Source organism: Ipomoea triloba, chromosome 1 (genome assembly GCF_003576645.1).
Source record: "Ipomoea triloba cultivar NCNSP0323 chromosome 1, ASM357664v1".
Lineage (NCBI taxonomy): Eukaryota > Viridiplantae > Streptophyta > Magnoliopsida > Solanales > Convolvulaceae > Ipomoea > Ipomoea triloba.
In genome coordinates, this window is record NC_044916.1 from 908,302 (window position 1) to 929,283 (window position 20,982).

The following is a 20,982-nucleotide window of genomic DNA, read 5'->3' on the forward strand; positions in this document are numbered from 1 at the left end:
ATTATTGTTGTTGTTGTTGTTGTTGATTGATTTCCAATTTTTTTAAAAAATGCATTTTTCAAATTTTAAATTTTCTGTTGTATTTTCCTTGTGCCCAATAAACACCTGACACGTAACAGCCAACATCGAATTTCTTGTCCAAAGAGCAAGGAATCTCCGCACGATAAAACCAAATCATAACCCGGCCCGTCTGCATTCAAACCCAACCAACCTTCACTCTTCACTCTCGACTCTCCACACTTTACTCTCCACTCTTCAGAGCGGTTACCGAAGCTTCTAGCTGTAGTCGGAGCTCGAGAAAGTGCCTCAGAATGTCGAAGAGCGGGGAGCTAGGCGAGAGTTCCGATCCGCGGCGAGGAGAGCCGGCGCCGGCGCTCTCCTCTGCTCCACGAGTTCGAGCTCAGGCGGACTCGTTCCTGGTGACCTGTAGAGTTTTCAGCTTCATTACTTCGCTGGCGGCTATTCTCTGCATCGTCGTCAATGTTTACTCCGCCTTCCGATCCTTCAAAAATGGATATGATGTAATTCGTCTGTCTCTGCAGATACATACGAGCATACAGTTCGTTATTATAAGGAAGTTATTATGTAGTTTGTTTCTGATTTTGTTGTGATTCACACATGCTTTAGGTGTTTGATGGAATTTTCCGGTGTTACGCTGTTGTGATTGCCGTTATTGTAGTCGTTGCTGAGACAGAATGGGGATTCTTCATCAAGTTCTGGAAGGTTTGCTTAATGTTCCTTTGCTTATATATATTTTTAGAATATTTCTATTAGGACATAATCCACTTTATGCTTTTGTCTCTATATTTGCGTACATATTTTCATTCTAGAATGGGAAAATATCAATTGCAGTGTAGTGACAAAACATGTGCTTCTTTAAACAATCACTAATTCCTGATGTCTTCCTTGTATATTAATGTCGCTACCTATGTGAGATGTTATAATTTTTAAAAATGATGTATTACTTCCTTAGTATTTGTACTACTTTTGGAAAATTAGGAAACATATAGCCAGATCGAACTTCATGTCAAACTCATCCCTTAACTTGCTTTCAAATGTGGAAAAATGGAAATGAATGAAGAATAAAGGAACCAGAGCATATATATATATATATATGAAAGGGCTATCGTGCAGTAGTTGCAACATGTCAATGATAAATCCGATTATTGTATGTTGTATAGGCTCTCAGAAAGGTTGATCTATTATTTTTAAATTAGATTTGTTTGCTAATTTGCTTTCTAAGCCAGATGTTATACTAGTAGTTTCTGACAACAATTAATCAGCAAGCATTCCTCTACTGTGTTTTCCTATCAATCTGAAATTTGTTGCCTGTTACGTTTGCCATTAAGAAGTCCATGTCCCTGATCAGACTCTTGAAAAAATTGGTGCAGGTATTGGAGTATTGGGCTGGTAGGGGTATGCTGCAAATCTTGTATGTCCGACTTTTAACCTGATAATGTAAATTATTGCTTGATCATCTACAGAGTAATACATTTTTTTTAACATGGCACTGATTGATCATTTTAACACTTTGCTTTGTCAGACTAAGACATCAATTTCCCCACCTACTCAACCTTTCCACTCCTCTTCTGATTCTGTAATTAGCTTGATTTCAATGGTAATATTTTATGTTTATTTCTAGATTTTTGTGGTTTTTCTAGCGTTGCGGTGATGACCAGAGCTTACCCTGAATCTTATGGACAACGACATGAGATGCTGCTTCTCCAGGATGTAGCAAGCTACTTGCTTCTTGCCTGTGGTGCAATTTATGTCATATCTGTAAGTTTAGCAAGCCTAACAAGTACCTAAACCTCAATAATTTGAATGCACATGCCAGTCTAGAGTGATGTTAGAAGCCCCTGCCTATACAATTCTTGAATCTTTGCTCTGTCTATTTCTCTCTCTCTCTCTCTCTCTCTCCAGTCTTCACTTCCATGCACTTGGGCAAACTACATCCCAACAAACTCAAATATCAGAAATATATTTCAAGACATAAGTTTACCTTATTTTGATGATTTAAGAGCCATTTCATGTAACTTGGGTCACATCGTATTTGGAATTGTCAAAGGTGTTTTGTGGATCATGCACATTTCTGTAATTGATCTGAAGATTTTTTATGTTGCTACAGAATGCAACCTCCCCTTTGTTTGACTGTACATATCTGCTGCTCCATTTTTTTTTTCTAAAAATAATTTTGTTGCAAGCTAATGGGGATAGGACTGGTGCATTTCTGTACATTGTGGTAGTTGAGTTCAGTTTAATTACGGGGTCTTTGATTGATTCATAGCATACATTACACATACCTCTTCCCCTTTCAGGGAATATTATGCATTGGTTTTCTCAAACGGGCTCGCCAGAAGAAAGAAATTTCTAAGGAGCAAACAATCAAGGACCTGGAGGTAATTTAGCAATAAGATGTACTTCGCCTAAATTTCTCAGCGAGCCTGGATTGATGTATTTTTGGCTAGTTAGACATGAGTGGTTGTTTCCAACTGCCTTGGTGCATGATGATATGGTCATATGGTTAAAGATATTTCCTTCCTTTTAGAGCTAAAGGGATCGATTATAGATAGCCGCAAATCTTCAATACCAACTTGATTAGGAATGACAATTTACATATGCCGCCCTATAGGTGCCCACTTCCATTTGAATGTAAAAATCCCACCTGCTATGGCCTATGGGGTGATAGGTCAGGTTTGGATTTTAAGATTACATCTATCTTGTCACCTGACTCATCCATCATATATTTATAATACGGAGTATGTATTAGTGTGTGTATACAAGGGCGTATCTACAGTGGGGGCAGTGGGGCAACTGCCCCCCCTCCCTCCACCCCCACCCCATATATAGCCCTTGTAAATATATATGTGTATCAATAGTACATGTTTATGCATAAGTACAAGAATACAGATAAATGTAAACAAAATATGAGATAGACTAGTTGGCAAATCACGCCTTTGACCCTAGGAAAGGTCGGGGGTTGAATCCTATTGCTTCAACACAACACCTTTTTGGCTTATATAAACCTTCTTTTAATTTTATTTTTTTTTCAAACTATCTCTTTTGTTTTAATATTTCGCCCCCCCTAGAAAAAATTTCTGGATCCGCCCTGTATGACAGTAAAGTTAATTTTAGTATTAACATAGCAATATATGATTTATTGAAAGTTTGAAAGTAAAAATCTTATAAATAAAATTAAAGGTGTAGACTTGTTTGAATTTATAGAATATTGAAGATAATTTTGTTATATTTAAATAAATTTTTTATTGAGCTTAACATATTGCAAGTACTTATAATTAATTTCTTATTTATAAAAGGAATAATAGATATTCTGGTGAATGTCTGCTTCATGGTGTGTTGGGGATGAGTGCTTAAAATTTCACCGAAGTGGATATATGGCTACATTTTCACCCTTAAATCCAGTTGGGATTGGCTACATGGACTCTATGTACATTCAGTTGAATTATTTGATAGCTTTTGCTTTCAACAGCTGTTCTTCATGGAGTTGACATAAGGACCAGAAATACTGGGACCTAGATCTGGCCTCAGAATCTCAGATCCATTACTAAGTTGGAAGTCAGATACTGTGTTCTGTTGATTGCAGAAGTTGATCTGCTACTGGAAAGTTTTATGAGTGTCAAGGCCAGGGTTGGACTTGTTTACGCTTTTACTTCAAACCAAATTTATTTTGTGCATGTTAGAGATTGAGAGAAGAAAATCCTGTATATGATCCAAGTGGCAGAACTGCCGAAGAGGGCAAGAATTTTTTAACCACACTACCCCCCATGCCAATTTGTGGATAGATGAATGCTTGAATTATCTAATTCTCCACTATGTTTTTACTTTTTCTTTCTAGGTATCTTGTAACCAATACATAAGCATTATCTTTTCAGGATTTAGAGCGTCGTAGAGAAGAGCTTGAAGCATTATTGCTTCTAGAAAGGTTTTAGTATGGAGCTACATCATGGCAACCATGAATATCCTTACAGAGTTAGAGTTTGGAAAGCAGATGTATAATCCTCAGATTTGGTTTTTGCATGAGTGGAAACCATTTCATCATCCAGAGGTTGAATACTAACCAGTTATGTCTGAAGGCTGAACGGTACAGGAATTAATTACTCTACCCCTTCTTTTCTGTTTTGGCTAGTTTTGTTTGAAAATAACTGATTATATGTAGTTAGAATGAGCATTGATGTTTTACCTCTTAAACTGTTGAGTTTTGCTTGACGTGGACAACATCAAAGGGTAAAATATTAAATTGGATTTTCTCAACGTTAAAAGGATTTTTGAGACAGACAGACTAGGGGTTGTGAGAACCAGAAGAATTACTGCAAGAGGTCATTAGACTGTTTGGGACTTTGGGTATCCCTCCCTTTGGTTTAAAAAAAAAAATTTACAAAATGTCTTTTTTTCTATTCTTTTCTTTTCAGTTAGGATAGCATAGTGTTTATTTTATCCTAGCACATATTTGGCAATGGCAAAAAATCATGCTTAGTTGTGATTCGTTACCTTCATTTTGTATCAATTCGGCAGGGCAATGCTTATGAGCTTATCAACTCAGGTTATTTTATACTTGAAACTAAATATTTTTACATTATATTAAAATATTAGTACATGTGTGATACTATATTTGTACTTGTACTAATTTTATATATTTGATTCATGAGAATTGCTTGCAGTTCAATTTTTCATAATATTTAATTTAATTTTAGTATATACGTTTTTATATATTTAGAAACTACATTAAAAATATCATTAAACAAAAAATCATTAAATTTTAAAATTATAATAAAATATTAAAGAAAATAAGAAAAAGAAGAAAATTTTGATTTAACGGTCAATATGATTAGATAAAATAAAATAGGGAAGTATATGTTTGGATATAATTGTGTCACTTTATTATATATATATATATATATATATATATATAAAGTCGTCGCACAAAAATATAAACTATTAGTGAATATGTTTTATAATTTTTTTGGCTAATTCAACATGATGAGTTATAAGATCTCAAAGAATGGTACCTTACTTTTGTGAATAAGGCAACTATTATTTCCTTTTTGCTATATTTTGCAAAAGAATAAAGTGGATTGTATAACCAACAGAGCGTTCATAGAGTTCATCATTGACATAATACCGAGATACAATTAGTAAAGAAATTGTTGCACTTGACATTAAAAAAAAAAAAAAAAAAAGAAACAGGCAAGGGTAAAGAACAATTTGAACAGAGAACGTCTACTGCAGTCAGCGACTCTCTCCAAGGATATTCTTCTTCTGGAGTTGAGTGGAAATTCTTTCTTTGATTCTACCTTCAACCCAGTTCTGGAAAATTAGAAAACAAGACATTTCAGTTTTGCTTCAAAGATGTAAACTTTTTTAAAATTTAATAATAATAATAATAATAATAATAATAATAATAATAATAATATTATTATTATTATTATTATTATTAATTAATTAATATTAATATTAATATTATTATTATTATTATTGGATTTCTAAGACTGGTATAAATGTAATAATGTATAATACCCATGCCACCTGATTTGAAAAATAAACCTATTTATCTTCACCACCAGCACTTGCAGCACTCAGATCTACGGACAAATCAACAGCCTAGACCAAATAGGAAAAGAAAAATCAAATCATAAAAAAGAAAGAAACAAATCACATAGTTCATTATATATATCTATTGGTACGAGTTATAAGAAATCAACACATAATACATTATATGATTAAAATACGATCAACATGACATATATATATTTCTTGATATTTTAATTTACCTTTCCAGTAATTTTGGTATACATTTCAAGCACATTCCGTACTGTGGACTCGAAGTGTGTTGATGCATCATAGCTCTGCAACAAAGGATAAGGCAGCTGAGTATTTTAGGCAAAAGAAACCTGCAAGGTGAAGTGTATAGGTGCCAATGATGTGATGCGAAGGACTAAAGACTAATTCAGACCACTCACATCTGATATGAAGCAATTATCTGCAGTGCAATTATTTGTTGGCACAAATCTGTCATAAGTCTCGTAAAATATCTCATCCACAGGTCCAAGTAAATCTACTCCAGGCTTCAATTCTGTTTCTGGATTATCAGTTTCGGCTTCTGTCGACACAAAGGCTATATATTTGCCTTTGGGGGCAACATTGTGAGTATAAGAGCAGCAGAACAAGTACCTGTGGTTTTATACACTCATGAGAAGAGAGTGGTAATTCAGTTCTGTTTCCAAAATGTGTCTGTGTGTGTAATACATGCATATATTATCCAAAATTTTCACTATAAAGAAATAGGCAAGTTGGGAGATTTAGCAAACACACATGTCTGATTTGCGACCAAGTTGTTTCTGAGGCAGAATAACCTGAGCAGAATGGGAGTCGTTTGTGTCAGGGATAGGATGGCTCATTATGCATACTGCACGAGCAACTTTTCCAACCTTGTGGACCTGTAACATGCAATCTGGATTATGAACCAAAACTAACATTTGGAGGTGGAATGTTGAACAGTTTTGGCAGGCAGAAATATCACCTATTCAGTGGAGCAATGCCCTAGCTAGGAACCATTCTAATTAGATTTCTGATAAGTACCTTATCAGTTAAATAGGTTGGATCACAAACAACTTTCTTGCATTTAGCTGTTTCTCCTTCAGAGGTCACACCATAGGCTTTTCCACTGTCGTCAAACTCCACCTATAGTCCAAAAAGTTGCTTATTTATGGAAACTTTGGGTACAATGAAATGTTTAAAAACTGAGGCTTTAAACTTTGAATCTTCTAATGAAGTAGGCAGACCAGCAGACTCAAGGTGGAGCTGGTAAAGTTGAGTTTTGTTTTTTCAAAAACTTATATACTATACCACAAAAAAGTTAGAACTTCGAGCTTATGGGTCAACATGAGAATGATGAGAGTATAACAAACAAAAATATAGATTCCTCATATTAGGGCTTTGCTAAGCATATGATAGATTGTTAATTCAACCAATTTTCCTATGGGTTTACCTTACACTGAGGCTTGTTTAGCATGTATGTCCCACCATAAACTGCACTAAGACGTGCAAATGCCTGAAAAACGTATACACATGTCAAAAGAAGCTAAACAAATTGTAAATTTTTATTATATTAGGATCTTTATTTTAAAAAGTTACTCAATTTCATTTTTTTGATAGTCAATATGATCTTATTTTATTAAATGTTTTGAAATATATTCCGATAAAATATTGAGTTATAGTTCTTGAGATAAGCAATACATAATGTATAGTTTTTGAATATATAACTTAAATTGCATCTTTAATAAATATTGAAATCTTTAATAAATACATAAAGTATCTAAATTATTTAAGTCAAAATTTAGTCAAGTTGATCACTAAAAACTAAAAGCTGGACAAAGTCACAAACGATTTGGATGGAGGGAGTATTTTATTTATTTTTTAACAGACGCGTTAAGGTTTACAACAAATGGACACAAACCTGAGGCAACTCTCCCAGTCCATACATAGGATAGATATATGGAGACCCTGATTGAAAGCGTGCCAAAGACTCTGCATAAAGCTATAAGAAGGAACAAAAAAGGTGTTCAGAAGACAATAGTGTATACAGTAATTTAACCACTGTAAATCAAAGGAAAACATATAGACATCTAGTATATGCTTTAAAGCTTAATTTAGTCAATCTAGTAGGGACAATGTACTAGCTAAATAAACCAAAGAATAAATAAGTATTTCTACGTTAGTATCTTTAAATAATGATGCATGTTCAGTTTAGTAAATAGAGATCGTGTTTTAAAACTTTATCATTTAGTAAGATAGGATCCTCTTTGGTAAAATAGTTAGCCTATCAGCTAATTTTAGTTTATTTGACTACTATTTGACTTAGTTAAAAAAATAATATAAGTGTTTGGTTAATCAACTTTTTGTAACTCCAAAATGCTAAAATTCAAAAAGTCACTCAAAACAACTTTTTCAATTAGTTTTTTAAAAAAGAAATTATATCAAGTAGTTATCAACTAACAAACTAATTTACCAAACACCTTTCTACAATTAACTAATGTTATCAATTGATTATACCTTATAATCCAATCAACTAACAACTATCATCTAACAACCATTTACCAAACAGGGCCGGTATATACTAATATATTGAAACTTTTGTAATGATACATTACCTTGACTTTCTTCACAAACTCTATAGCTGGCTGAGCTAAGTAGTTATCATCGGTATGAAGTGCTAAGGAATGACCAATAAAATCAATTGTATCATCTTCAAGTTCATATTTTCTGCATTAATGGCATTGGTTAGAGATTAAAAGATCTTGAAATCAAAAGCTCTACGTTTGTGAAAGCAGCTCTGAATTAATTAAAAAAGAATCGTAAATTTTTTATATTAAGACCAGTCTTACGTTATAAATTCTTTTGCTGTAATTTTGTCCAAATCCATCCCTTGATGAGTTTTTGGATCAGACTCATCAAATTCTTGAACATAAAGAAAGAATTTTCGGGCACGGCGCTTCTCAAACAGACCCATCAATGAGGACTTAAGTGCTTCAACATCAGTAGCCGGAACTTTGTAGATCTAAAATTAAAGAATACAAGTTTTCTGATTAGGTCTCACCAAATCAAAAGAAATCAATCCATACAATAGTAATATAAAAACATCGGCTTCAATTCAGGAAATTAAACGAACCTTCCCCTTGTTGTACACAAAACTACCATCCACAGCCTTGAAGGTCAAATACTTTGTAACATCAGTATGAATGAGCACTCGAACCAAGGTCCCATTCGCCATCATGAACTACCAAAGCACCAACAGAAGACTTTTAATTTACTAATATAATACATAAGTTACATAAGATGGTACAATAATCTCTCCCAACAAACATGTCGGAAGAGGGGATAGAAAAGAGGGCATGAGATCAACACTCACTGGAATCATGATTACAACAATGAGATAACACAGATTATAACAAATTAATTAGATTTTTATGAAATACCTTCGGAATCATATCAACATTGTACTCTTTGCTAGCTCCTAACTGTTCTGGAGGTTGATCGTTCCCCCTAAACCGCTTCCAAAGCTACAGATAAGAGGATCATCATATACAAAGTCCAGAGGAATTAAGGGATTGAAGAAAAACTTCAAATCATAATATTAACACACACAAATAAATATACTAGAATATATATGTTCTACCTCACTGATCAAGCATAAAATCGTAAATAACAGTCATTGTAAGGTATTTCAATTTGAAGCTGCCCAGAGGAATTGAAGAGACCTTTAAATCATAATATTAGCACTACCAAACACACTAACACTAGTAACACACACACACACTGATCAAGCATAAAATGGATCAGACATAAATAATAGTCATTGTAAGATATTTCAATCGGAAGCTGCACAGAAGAATAGAAGAGACCTTTAAATCATAATATTAGAACTAGCGCACACACAAAGACATATATACTAGAGTATATATGTTCCACCACACGGATCGAGCATAAAATCGTCAAATGAATCATACATAAAAACTCCGTAACAGTCATTGTAAAGTATTTCGATCGGAAATTGCAAAGAGGAATCAAAGAGATCTTAAAACCATAATATTAGCACTAGCGCGCGCGCGCGCACATATATATATATATATGTTCCACCTCACAGATCGAGCATAAAATGGATCAGACATAAATAACAGTCTATTTCGATCAAAAGCTGCATATATATGTGCCTATCCAATAGAATCCAACTAGGTTACCTGAATGAGATTAAGGGAGCTGGATTCTCCTCCATAATAGTCATTTTTATCCATGTGCAGTACCTATACATTATACAGAACAACGTCGCAGAATATGATTAACAAATTGTATCTAGAAATTGAACCTCCATTCGTACACAGATCAACAAAGTAAGCCACCGATCGAGCGAGATGAGAGCGATAGCTAGGTACCTTGAGGCCATCGACGGAGAGAAGGCCGCTGATAATGCACTCCTTGAGGCCGGTGCCGAGGACGATGACGTCATATTCTTCATCCATGTTGGTTGCCGCGCAATGGATCAATCAACCGATCGAGATTGGATTCAGTTCCGATTGATCGAGATTTGTTATTGCAGAGAATTGAAGATTGAGATAAGGTAGAGAGAGATGGAAGAATGACTGTACGAAAGAGATGAGAAGAGTAGTGAAGGAAGATGGAGGGAGTGAGGGAGGGAGAATGAGTGAACGTTTTAATTGGTTGTTAGAGAACGGGTCTTTAGCGGGAACTTTACACCGCCCTTAACTTCCTCCACACTATTGGCTGTTCTAAGTTCTAACCTTTAATTAACAATTTCCTTTTTCATTTTTTTTTTGAAATTTTGAATTTTAACAATTCCGTTTTGTCTAGCAACATGATTGAATATAAATAATCGGAAAATATTGTAAGAATATTAATTACTCATAGAAAAATGTTGTGAAAATTTAGTAAATAATGAGACCCGGAGTCTAGGGGTGCATACCACGAGACTTGAGAAAATAGTCCAGAAGGCTAGGGATCAAGACCCGGAGCAAGTCTCTGGGGCCCAAGATGATGAGTCTCGACTTAGTCTCATATATCTAATGTGTAGGTTTCAACTTAGTCTTGTGGCTTACCATAACTGGCAAATTGTACCACGGACTAAGGTCTACCTTGCATTGTAGATGTTGATTCACAAATAACCTTCAGATTCTGTATTTGTAGTTGACACATTATGCACCTTCAGTTAACAATTTCTGTACTTGTAACTATCATATTGTGTGTCAGCAATTATCAAGTTTTTTTTTTTTTTTACATTAAACTGTTAATTGTAAGTACAAAATGTGTTAACTGAAAGTACAAAATTTTTGTATCAGAATTCAGAATGCAATATGAACCATGTTCATGGTATAACAATTACCATGACTTTAGGATAGTTTGTTGGCACATGTCTTGTATAAATATTGCATTGTCTTGACATTACAGATCATGTTCAATTACATTTCAAATTCACTTGTAATCTCATTACACTCTTTATTAATATAAGTCTTGTCTTCTCAAGCTCAATTATCTTGTCTTTATTACTTTTTTTTTTTATTATTGGATTATTTGATTCGACTACCCAGATTAATTTAATCTATCATTTATATATACTGTTACCTTTATTTTTTATTTATAATAATCAATATTTTTATTATTCAACATAATAGAATTTTCCATAGCTGATATACAAGCATGGTTTTGAAATTCGTACTCTCATAAATAAAGCAGACCTGATAGAAAAATCATATGTACATTTTTTTTTTAATATTCATCTCTTAACATGAGACTATCTTATTGAAATTTTCTAAATTTAATTATATAGTACATTATTTTTAAAACTCACCTTAGTGACAAATAATTCATAGAATCATAAATACAATAAAAATAAAGAGTTTTATTGTCATATGATATGAACTTATGAATGAAAAAATAACATTATTCATCTTGAAATTGGGTTTGTAATATATAGTTCACTCTATATAGAAAATCCATTTTAGTGAACTACATTATTTGTAATTTATTTTTAGTGAATTATAAGTTTATTTTTAGAATATACTTTTCAAAAATGAACTTTTAGTACATTAAGAATAAATCTTCAACATATTAAAACAAACATTTATCAATAATCTACTTTACAATGTGAAACACGTCCATATTCTAATTTGCTCACTTCGTTGGACATCCCCCAGGTACCGAAGGGTAGTGATTACGAGTGATCAATGAGACGTAAATCTGAGTTTACTCTTTTATCATACTTAAAAAGTACGAAACTCCCGTCCATAACTTATAGGCTCAAACCAAGAAGATATTGGAGGTGTTTGATAAATAACTGCTAGGTGATTGGATTAGTGAGGTTGACTAGTCGATAACATTAGTTGATTATAGAAATATATTTGATAAATTAGTTGTTAACTGATATATGAGCAATCTTTTTGAATTTTAACATTTTAGAATAATAATGTTACAAAAAGCTACTACATTTGTAACAGGGTCCGTAGTACTAAAAAAAGAATTGTTACAAAAGCTAATTAAACAAACACTTACATTGGTTGTTTGACCAAATCAAACAGCTAATTAACATTGGTCAAATAAGCTAAAATTGACTGATGAGCTAACTATGTTATTAAAAAGGACTAATAAGTTGTTTTGATTGAGAGTTGAACTTGTAAGTTTGTGATTACCAAAACAAACAGCCTAACCGAATTGAATCAAAATAGTAATTGCATGCTGCCCAGTTAATTGCCAACCAATGCATTATTCTGGGTTGAGTACAATACATTATATTTCCCTGGCTAGCTAAATAGATATCAGAAATGCTAAGGTCGTCCAACACAATTAATGGAGTCGTCCTCATCATAATCATATGCATGATAATTACATATTTATATATATACTACGTGGAATAAGTAGATGCAGATCGAAGCTGCAGCGATCTTCAATCCCTCTTCAAACCTCAGTCCGGGAAAGGTAAGCTGAAAAATTAGACCAAAATCAAGAGAAAATAAAAGCAGAATAAAATGATCATGATGTTGAGGGAGTAATTGAAAGAACTTCGAACTTAGTTGTAAGTTTGGCTTTAAATTAATCAAAACTTAACATGACTATCATGTTAAAGGAAATTATAGGAAGAATTTGAAGTTTAGCCATAAGTTGACACTAGATTAATCAAAACTTAACATGACTATCATGTCATAGAGAGTCATAAGGAGAACTTCAAGTTTAGCAATAAGTTAACTCCAGATTAATCAAAACTTAACACAACTATCATGCTAAAGGAAAGTATGGGAAGAATTTTAAGTTTAGCTGTAAGTGGACTCCAGATTAATCAAATCTTAACATGACTATCATGTCGCAGAGAGTCATAAAGAGAACTTCAAGTTTAGCAATAAGTTGACTCCAGAGTCCAGATTAATCAAAACTTAACACGACTATCATGCTAGAGGGAACCATTGAAATTAAAGAATTTCAAGTAAAGCCGTAAGTTGACCTAATCCAAATAAATCAAAACTCAACTTGACTATCATGCTAGGAGAGTGGCTAAAATAACTTCAAATTTAGTCATAAGGCTATTTTAGATTAATCAAAACTCAACATGACTATCATAGACAATAATGTAATTGAAAGAACTTCAAGTTTAATCATAAATTGATTTCAAATTAACCGAAACTCAACACGACTATCATGCTTGAACAAGTAATTAAATGAATTTCGAATTTAGTCATAAGTTGACTTCAGATTAATTGAAACTCAACATGACTATCATGCTAGACAAAGTAATTAGAAGAATTTCGAATTTAGTCATAAGTTGACTTCAGATTAACTGAAACTCAACATTATGACTATTATGCTAGACAAAGTAATTAAAAGAGCTTCGAGCTTAGTCATAAGTTGACTTTAGATTAATTGAAACTCAACATGACTATCATGCTAGACAAAGTAATTAGAAGAATTTCGAATTTAGTCATAAGTTGACTTCAGATTAACCGAAACTCAACATGACTATTATGCTAGACAGAGTAGTTGAAAGAACTTCAAGTTTAGTCGTAAGTTGACTTCAAATTAATTGAAACTCAACATGACTATTACACTAGACAAAGTCACTGAAAGAACTTCGAGATTAGTCATAAGTTGATTTCAGATTAATTGAAACTTGACTATTATGCTAGACAAACTAATTAAAAGAACTTCAAATTTAGTCATAGTTGATTGTAAATTAATCGAAACTCAACATGACTATTACGTTTGGGGAATTAATTAAATGCTAATAATTAACAAGCATGCATACCCCAACTTGAGAGAAGTATCAGAGTTTTTATAATGATCCTGGAGTTTGTCAGGGAAGCAGCAACCATTTGTGACTGATTCGGACGAGTGTGGTCCTCCTTGAACGGCAATCTGCAATTAGCAAATCCACCAACAAAGAGACAAAAACAACTACCTTAATAAAGTATCAAGAATCATAGGAATTTTGTGTTTTGTCCTTTTACCTCAGATCGCTGTTTCAACTGTGCATTCTCTTCCATCAGTTTAGCTTCCTGCACATTTCACAAACCCTTCTCATATTCAAGAAACCTACATATTTTTTTTATTTATTTTTTTTGGAAATTGGCACCTTTTTTTCCCAAATTATATATTTATATCACTTTTTCACCGTGAATTATTCATTTATTCACTTTTTTTTTTTGAAAACCTTCATTTATTCACATTAGTCCTTCAATTATTCTAAAAGTGACTGCAAAGTTTTTTCTTTTGATATATTAAATGAACATTTTTACGCTTAAAACAAATATTTTATTTATTTTTCTTCTCCAACAAATTATTACTTATATGTAGTGATGATTACCGTTCGGTTCAAACCGAACTGGACACTGTAGCAACCGAGTCGAAAGGTTCTGGTAATGATTCAGAACTGGAACCCACTATTTGGGTTTCGATTTATTAAAATCGCGAACCGGAAAAACTGGATCATGAACCGCGAATTGGAACAACTACTAGCATTAGCTTAAAATTAGAATTATAATATTTGCAAATTGTGTATATTCAATTCTTTTTCATATTTATTCTAATTTTGATATAACCACGGTTCAGTTCTGATTTTGAATCGTTGGTTCATGGTTCCGAATCCAATTTGAACTGCGGGTTCAAACTCTTTTAAAAAGTTCTATTTTTAAAAAAAAAAATAGTTTAAATTCAACAATGTATTTTATTTTATCTTCAATTCGAAATTAGAACCGACAGTTCAAGTTCGCGATTTTAATAAACTAAAACTCAAATATTGGGTTCTGGTTCTAAATCGTAATCGAAACCTTTTGGTTTGGTTGCTACAGTCTCTAGTTTGGTTTGAATTAAACCGTGGTCATCCCTACATATAAGGGATAATTTGTTGGAAAATGAAATGTCCTTTTAACATATTATGAGAAAATATGGTCGCTTTTAAAATAATTAAGAGCTAATATGAATACATGAATAATTCAAGATAGAAAAATGCTATAAGTGTATCATTCAAGAATAAAAAGTTTCATTTTTCTTTAACTACCATTACCAATCACCTTTTTTAAGAAATTGGACAAAAATTCAAATATTTTTCAACTTGTTTTGTTCACTATCTAGTATCTAGAATGGTTTGAGTTTAATTTACCACCATCCATCAAAAGTAGCTGAAATTTTCTATTACTTATCAAAGGTGAACCGAAAAGTTTGAAATTTTTAAAAAAAATTTACTTAATGGTTCGAGAACTTTGATAGTGAAGATGACTTGCCTTTTTCTTTAGAGCATTGATTTCTGATAGTAAAATATCACCCTGAAAAACAGAAAGACAAATCCTAAGTTAATCTACATACAAAATAAAATATTACTTATTTTGTTTCAACTAAAAACTTAAACTAATAATAAAACTATATGAGATAAGTTTATATTTTGTACATTATATGTTGTAAGAATTAAAGAGATTCAACCTTCTTTCTCATGATGCGACTTAATCCTCCCTCGACCATTTTCTCCAATTTTACCAAGTCGGCCATGCCAAGTTCTTGGAGATCTTCTCCATTGAGTTGCCTGGCACAAGTAAACTTCAATTCCATTCTAGTCTTAAACGCTATTCGTAACAAACAACATAACATTAATAGTATCACATGCTTGCACGCACACTAGCTAACAATTAACTGTTATACCTCAGTTCCCGACTCTTCTCGGTAAAATCCTTAGCAAGCCCCGCATAAGTTATGCTCTCTCGCTATAAACAAAAACAACATAGGATTTTCGTTTAATACAAGAAAAAAGATTGGTATTTAGTAACTAATATTTGTTTCACACTAATGTTACAAGCAAATTTGAATTAGATCAAAGCAGCCTTCATGCATATAAACACAAATAGATGACCTGATGATAATGAAAACATATAGTTCCATTAATGAACGGCTGTGATTGTTACCTGGAGACTGGGAGATGGCTGATGCTCATCACCTTTCTCCATGTGCATGCTATGCCTTGTAATCACTTCCTCCATACTTAAATTTTGTACAATAAAGAACATATATAGCAGCAAATAATCAGCTTCTATATACACACTGAAGAATACTAAACCAAATGTATAAGTGATATCATACATACATATATACATGTACGGTCTCAAATAAATCATCTTCAATCTCATCTCAAATATAATGATCTTGTTCAATTATTAGTGGTAAAAGTCACAATGTTTCAACTAATTATAACATTTGGAACAATACTAGTGAATTACTCGATTCTAGACTAAACTAATTATTATCGTTTGAAACAATATTAGTGAATCACCCAATTCTAGATCAAACTAATTGTTATCATACAAAACAATATTAGAGAATTATCCAATTCTAGACTAAACTAATTGTTAGTTATAATTTGAAACAATACTAGAGAATGATCAAATTCTAGACGTACTAAACTAATCGTTATCATTCAAAATAATACTCTAGAGAATTATCCAATTTTAGACTAAACTAATTAATATCATTTGAAACAATACTAGTGATTAGTGAATTACCCAATTCTAGATTAAACTAGTTTATCATTTGACACAATACTAGTGAATCACCTGATTTTAGACTAAACTAATTGTTACCATTCAAAACAATACTAGAAATTATCCAATTCTAGACATACTATATAAACTAATTGTTATCACTCGAAACAATACTATAGAATTATCCAATTTTAAATTAAACTAATTATTATCATCTGAAACAATACCAGTGATTAGTGAAATACCCAGTTCTAGATTAAACTAATTTATCACTTGAAACAATACTAGTGCATCACCCGATTTTAGACTAAACTAATTGGTATCATTCAAAACAATACTAAAACATTATCCAATTCTAGACATACTATATAAACTAAACATTATCCAATTCTAGACATACTATATAAACTAATTGTTATCATTCGAACCAATATTATAGCATTATCTGAGTTTAGACTAAACTAATTATTATCATTCGAAACAATACTAGTGATTAGTGAGCGAATTACCCAATTCTAGATTAAACTAATTTACCGGCCATTTGAAAGCCATTTGAAACAATACTGTACCAGTGAATCACCCGATTTTAGACTAAACTAATTGTTAGTTATCATTCGAAACAATATTACTGAAATACCCAAACATTATTGTGAAAATCGAAATCATGTAAATATGGGGAAAATGCCCATTAATTCCTTATTCCCATCTCTATTTTGACCAGCCACTGGTTGTGTATACATGTTTCCCCATTCCAAACACCATGCAGCAGCCTGCCGGCCGGCAACATATGACGACACCCATGTCGTCATTCAAACACCAGTTACTAAATTGAATACTTACATAAAAGATTCTCAAAATAAATAATTATATATATATTATCTGATCTGACATTTATTAAAAAAAATTAAAAATTTGCAGGTAGAAGCTACTGAATGGTCTTATCTTCATCGTACGTATATAGTACGTACCTGGAATTTGAATAGTGGAAGAGTTTTCCGGTGGCGGAAAAGACGATGAGGCCAATATCGACGTCGCAGAGAGTTGAAAGCTCCTGAGCTTTCTTGAAAAGCCCTCGTCTTCTCTTCGAGAATGTCACTTGTCTTGCCGTCAAGTTGTCTATCTTCTTGATCTCGATTTTTGTTCTCACCATTTTTACCACCAATTAATTAACCTTAGCTTTCTGAAACAAATATATGTACCATAAACCATTCATGGAAAAACAGCTTTAATTTTGTTTGAAACCTTACCTAGCTTTCTGTAACAAATTAAACGCAGCATAAATTAATCATGGTAAATTACTAAATTCAAAGAAAAACAGCTTTAATTTGCTGGGTTTTTCTCATCAAGCTTTAATTTTCTTTAAAACGGCAAAAATAATTACGGAGTAAATCTTAATTATTAATGGAAAATTGAAGGAAAACCAGCTTTAATTTTGTGTTTTTTTTTTCTCCGAAGATGAAATCAAGCTTTGATTTTGTTTGAAACGACAAATGTAATTAACCATTTAACCTTAACTAGCTTTAATTTCTGTAGCAAATGTATGTACCATAAACTATTCATGGTAAATTCAAGGAAAAACAGCTTTAATTTTCTGGGTTTTCTCTGAAGATGAAATCAAGCTTTGATTTTGTTTGAAACGGCAAATGTAATTAACCTTAACTAGCTTTCTTTAGCAAATGTACCATAAACTATATATTCATGGTAAATTCAAGGAAAAACAACTCTAATTTTCTGGGTTTTTCTTTGAAGATGAAATTAAATCAAGAAAACTTAGATCCAGTAAGCACAGCAGCCAAGTACTATGAAACGGGATCTAATCACCAATTAAACCAAACCCTTATATGTAACAGTACCTTAAAGCTAAGGCAACATATACATACAAAAACTAAACCACAATTTCTTATATACTTATATGAGCTGCAGAAATGTTTTCTGGGCATTTTCTTCTGCAGAAAATTATGTTTTTTTTTTCAAAAAAAAAAAAAAAAGTTTTCTTGAATATAACTGTAGGATGGTTTAAAACGACAGCAAAGAGGAAATTAAATTAAAACCCCAAAAAATGCTGGAAAACTCCTCAACACAGCAGCCATGAAAGATGGAAGCTCAGAAAACCCTAGCTAGAGAGAGAGATGAAGAATCTGGCAAGTGGCTGAGCTAAGCTAGGTGAGGGTGAAGATTTAATATGAGTGTGGGGAAGAAGAAGAAGAAGAAGAAGAAGAAGAAGAAAGAAAACCTTAAAATCCGGAAACAGATTACAAACAGCAAAGAAACATCACATGGGGAGAGACTGTTTCTTGAGATTACCTTTCGTAGGATATGCTGATTAAGGTTGTTGCTGTGTGGAGATGGATCCAACCACTTCTACCCAATCATCTAGAGAGAGAAAGAGGGGGTGAGGGAGAGGGGGAGAGAGAGGAAACTCCTTTTTGTAGCCTTCTTTGTTTTCTATGTTTCAATCTATTTTTTAATCCATTTTTTACTTTCCTTTGTATTTGGGAGTTGAGGGTGACTTGTATGTATATTATGTACGGAGTGTGGACCTGTTGTGCTTATATATGGTTTGTATGTGTTCTATATTTGGCCAAACATGTGCCTATTGCTTACTAGCTTAGCATGCCTACTAGTCATCTCGCTTTCAAAGACTAATCTCCAGTTCTCCACTGCTTCTCATGATATTGATTAGGTTTTCTTCACATGGAATTTATTCACGTTTTCTTTAAAGAAAGATAATGATACTCCTCCGGTCCCATTTTATTCAATCGTTTAATATCGTGGACCAGGATCACTGTAGACCCTGGTCCAATATATATACAAAATTTATGTTCATAATGCACATAATTACATAGCTGAGAATACATAACCACTTAGCATAATACATATACGCATTATGGATTGACATTCATAATGTACAGAATTATATAGATGAAAACACATAAATTCATATGTACTTATTTTAAAATATTATGTTTATGTGTATCTATATTATGTTAAGTATATATGTGTTCTCAACTATATAATTTTGTGCATTATGAGCATGAATTCTATACATTATGAAGTCCAATTCGGTATATTGGATTAGGTCCACATTGCATTGTGGACTTTGGTCCACAATATAAATTGCCCATTTTATGTGTCTGGTTTGATTAATTAACGAGGTTTGACTGGTGTTATTTATAATCCAATTTTTCATAATATTAAGTTTAGTATTAGTATACAAAATTTATATATTTAGAAACTACTATACACTAAAATGCTATTAAACACAAAAATCAAATTTAAAAATAAGTAAAAAAAAATACTAAAGAAATTAAACAAAGAAGATAGAATTGATTTGACTCATGAATACTAAGTAGGATATATAAAATGAGACATAAGTTGTATTTTTTTTCCTAAATTATAGCAATATAGTTTATATTCTCCTTCAAATCTTCAATTATTAAAATATCTACTTAAAAAAAAAAACTTGGGTGATCCTATCTTGCTTCACTGGATTAATCTTAGGTCCTGGAATTTGAACACCCACATTGTCACATTCAATCATGACTTTTAAGTCAAGTGATGAACCTACTATACGCTAAGCCCCGTGCAATATATATATCTACTTTTTTTCTCCTTTATTATACCTGAAGTGACTATTTTTATCCAAATCCATAAACTATTTGTGGTAGACATTCAAAATTTTTAAAACATGAAGGATTTTAAAGGAAGATTAGCTAAATAATCTCCCAATGCTTCTTTTTTTTTTTTTTAATAGCTCAAGGCTCAAACATACAAATATATAAGATAATTTTTCCCAATTCTCATTCTTTAATTTGACATGTAATTAGGATTTGGATCGAAATGAGAGTTGAGAGAAATTATCTTATTTATTTTGTAGTGGCATGCGCTTGATCATAACAATTTGTATCAGAGCAGGTTATGAGTTACTCATGTTGTGTAATTGAGGCTGACAGGTATTAGGAGGAGATCATATCGTCCTTTTTGCATATTGGTAAGCGATGAATCATAAAAATTTGGTACCAGCATGTCAAATAATTTAGAAATGTTTTTTTTTTGAGAGTAGAAATGTTTTGTTCTTCTAATAATATAAATCTAGTGATTATACTTTTTGTTAAAGAAAATTTTTAAAACTTCTTAAATATTTTTTCTATTTATGATATTTGAAATGACATGTCTTTATCAAATTATTATCACTACTTTTCATTAAAAAAAAATACACGTAAAAGTCTAATTGGATACTCTTAACTCTTAAGCCAAACCCCATTCTCTTTTTAATCATGGAGATTAGTTCTATTAACTACCCGGCCTACATACGCCTTTGAAGAATCTTTCTCCAAGTATTAAATATCTTAAATAGGTTGGTATTTGCCACCTAGTTAATTGATGGAAAGTTGATTAGTTATCTATCACAATCGTAATGTACGAAGGGGGTAAATTACCAATA

At 32.2% G+C, this 20,982-nt stretch overlaps 3 protein-coding genes across 4 annotated transcripts; 1 reads left to right on the forward strand and 2 right to left on the reverse strand.

The window, feature by feature from the left end:
• The first annotated feature begins 217 nt into the window (after window positions 1-217).
• On the forward strand, window positions 218-4,605 carry LOC116020168. The gene is made up of 6 exons (XM_031260651.1): window positions 218-521; window positions 628-723; window positions 1,392-1,432; window positions 1,662-1,779; window positions 2,319-2,399; window positions 3,894-4,605. The coding sequence occupies exons 1-6, from the start codon at window positions 312-314 to the stop codon at window positions 3,948-3,950; spliced, it is 603 nt and encodes a 200-aa protein (XP_031116511.1). The 5' UTR covers window positions 218-311; the 3' UTR covers window positions 3,951-4,605.
• A 441-nt stretch (window positions 4,606-5,046) lies between these two features.
• On the reverse strand, window positions 5,047-10,211 carry LOC116023452 (guanosine nucleotide diphosphate dissociation inhibitor At5g09550). Of its 2 annotated transcripts, none has more exons than XM_031264511.1 (14): window positions 9,948-10,211; window positions 9,756-9,818; window positions 8,994-9,077; window positions 8,687-8,794; window positions 8,403-8,575; window positions 8,169-8,280; window positions 7,475-7,555; window positions 7,007-7,069; window positions 6,598-6,699; window positions 6,331-6,455; window positions 5,979-6,189; window positions 5,790-5,864; window positions 5,545-5,619; window positions 5,047-5,325 (listed from the first exon to the last, which is right to left on the reverse strand). In XM_031264511.1, the coding sequence occupies exons 1-13, from the start codon at window positions 10,032-10,034 to the stop codon at window positions 5,563-5,565; spliced, it is 1,341 nt and encodes a 446-aa protein (XP_031120371.1). In that variant the 5' UTR covers window positions 10,035-10,211; the 3' UTR covers window positions 5,047-5,325; window positions 5,545-5,562. The 2 variants fall into 2 exon arrangements, with proteins under 2 accessions (XP_031120371.1, XP_031120327.1); XM_031264467.1 differs by having other exon boundaries at window positions 5,536-5,619.
• Window positions 10,212-12,211: 2,000 nt separating this feature from the next.
• On the reverse strand, window positions 12,212-18,996 carry LOC116023561 (MADS-box protein JOINTLESS-like). The gene is made up of 9 exons (XM_031264588.1): window positions 18,843-18,996; window positions 17,507-17,718; window positions 15,966-16,041; window positions 15,706-15,767; window positions 15,490-15,589; window positions 15,294-15,335; window positions 14,022-14,069; window positions 13,820-13,929; window positions 12,212-12,506 (listed from the first exon to the last, which is right to left on the reverse strand). The coding sequence occupies exons 2-9, from the start codon at window positions 17,686-17,688 to the stop codon at window positions 12,488-12,490; spliced, it is 639 nt and encodes a 212-aa protein (XP_031120448.1). The 5' UTR covers window positions 17,689-17,718; window positions 18,843-18,996; the 3' UTR covers window positions 12,212-12,487.
• Window positions 18,997-20,982: the final 1,986 nt, after the last annotated feature.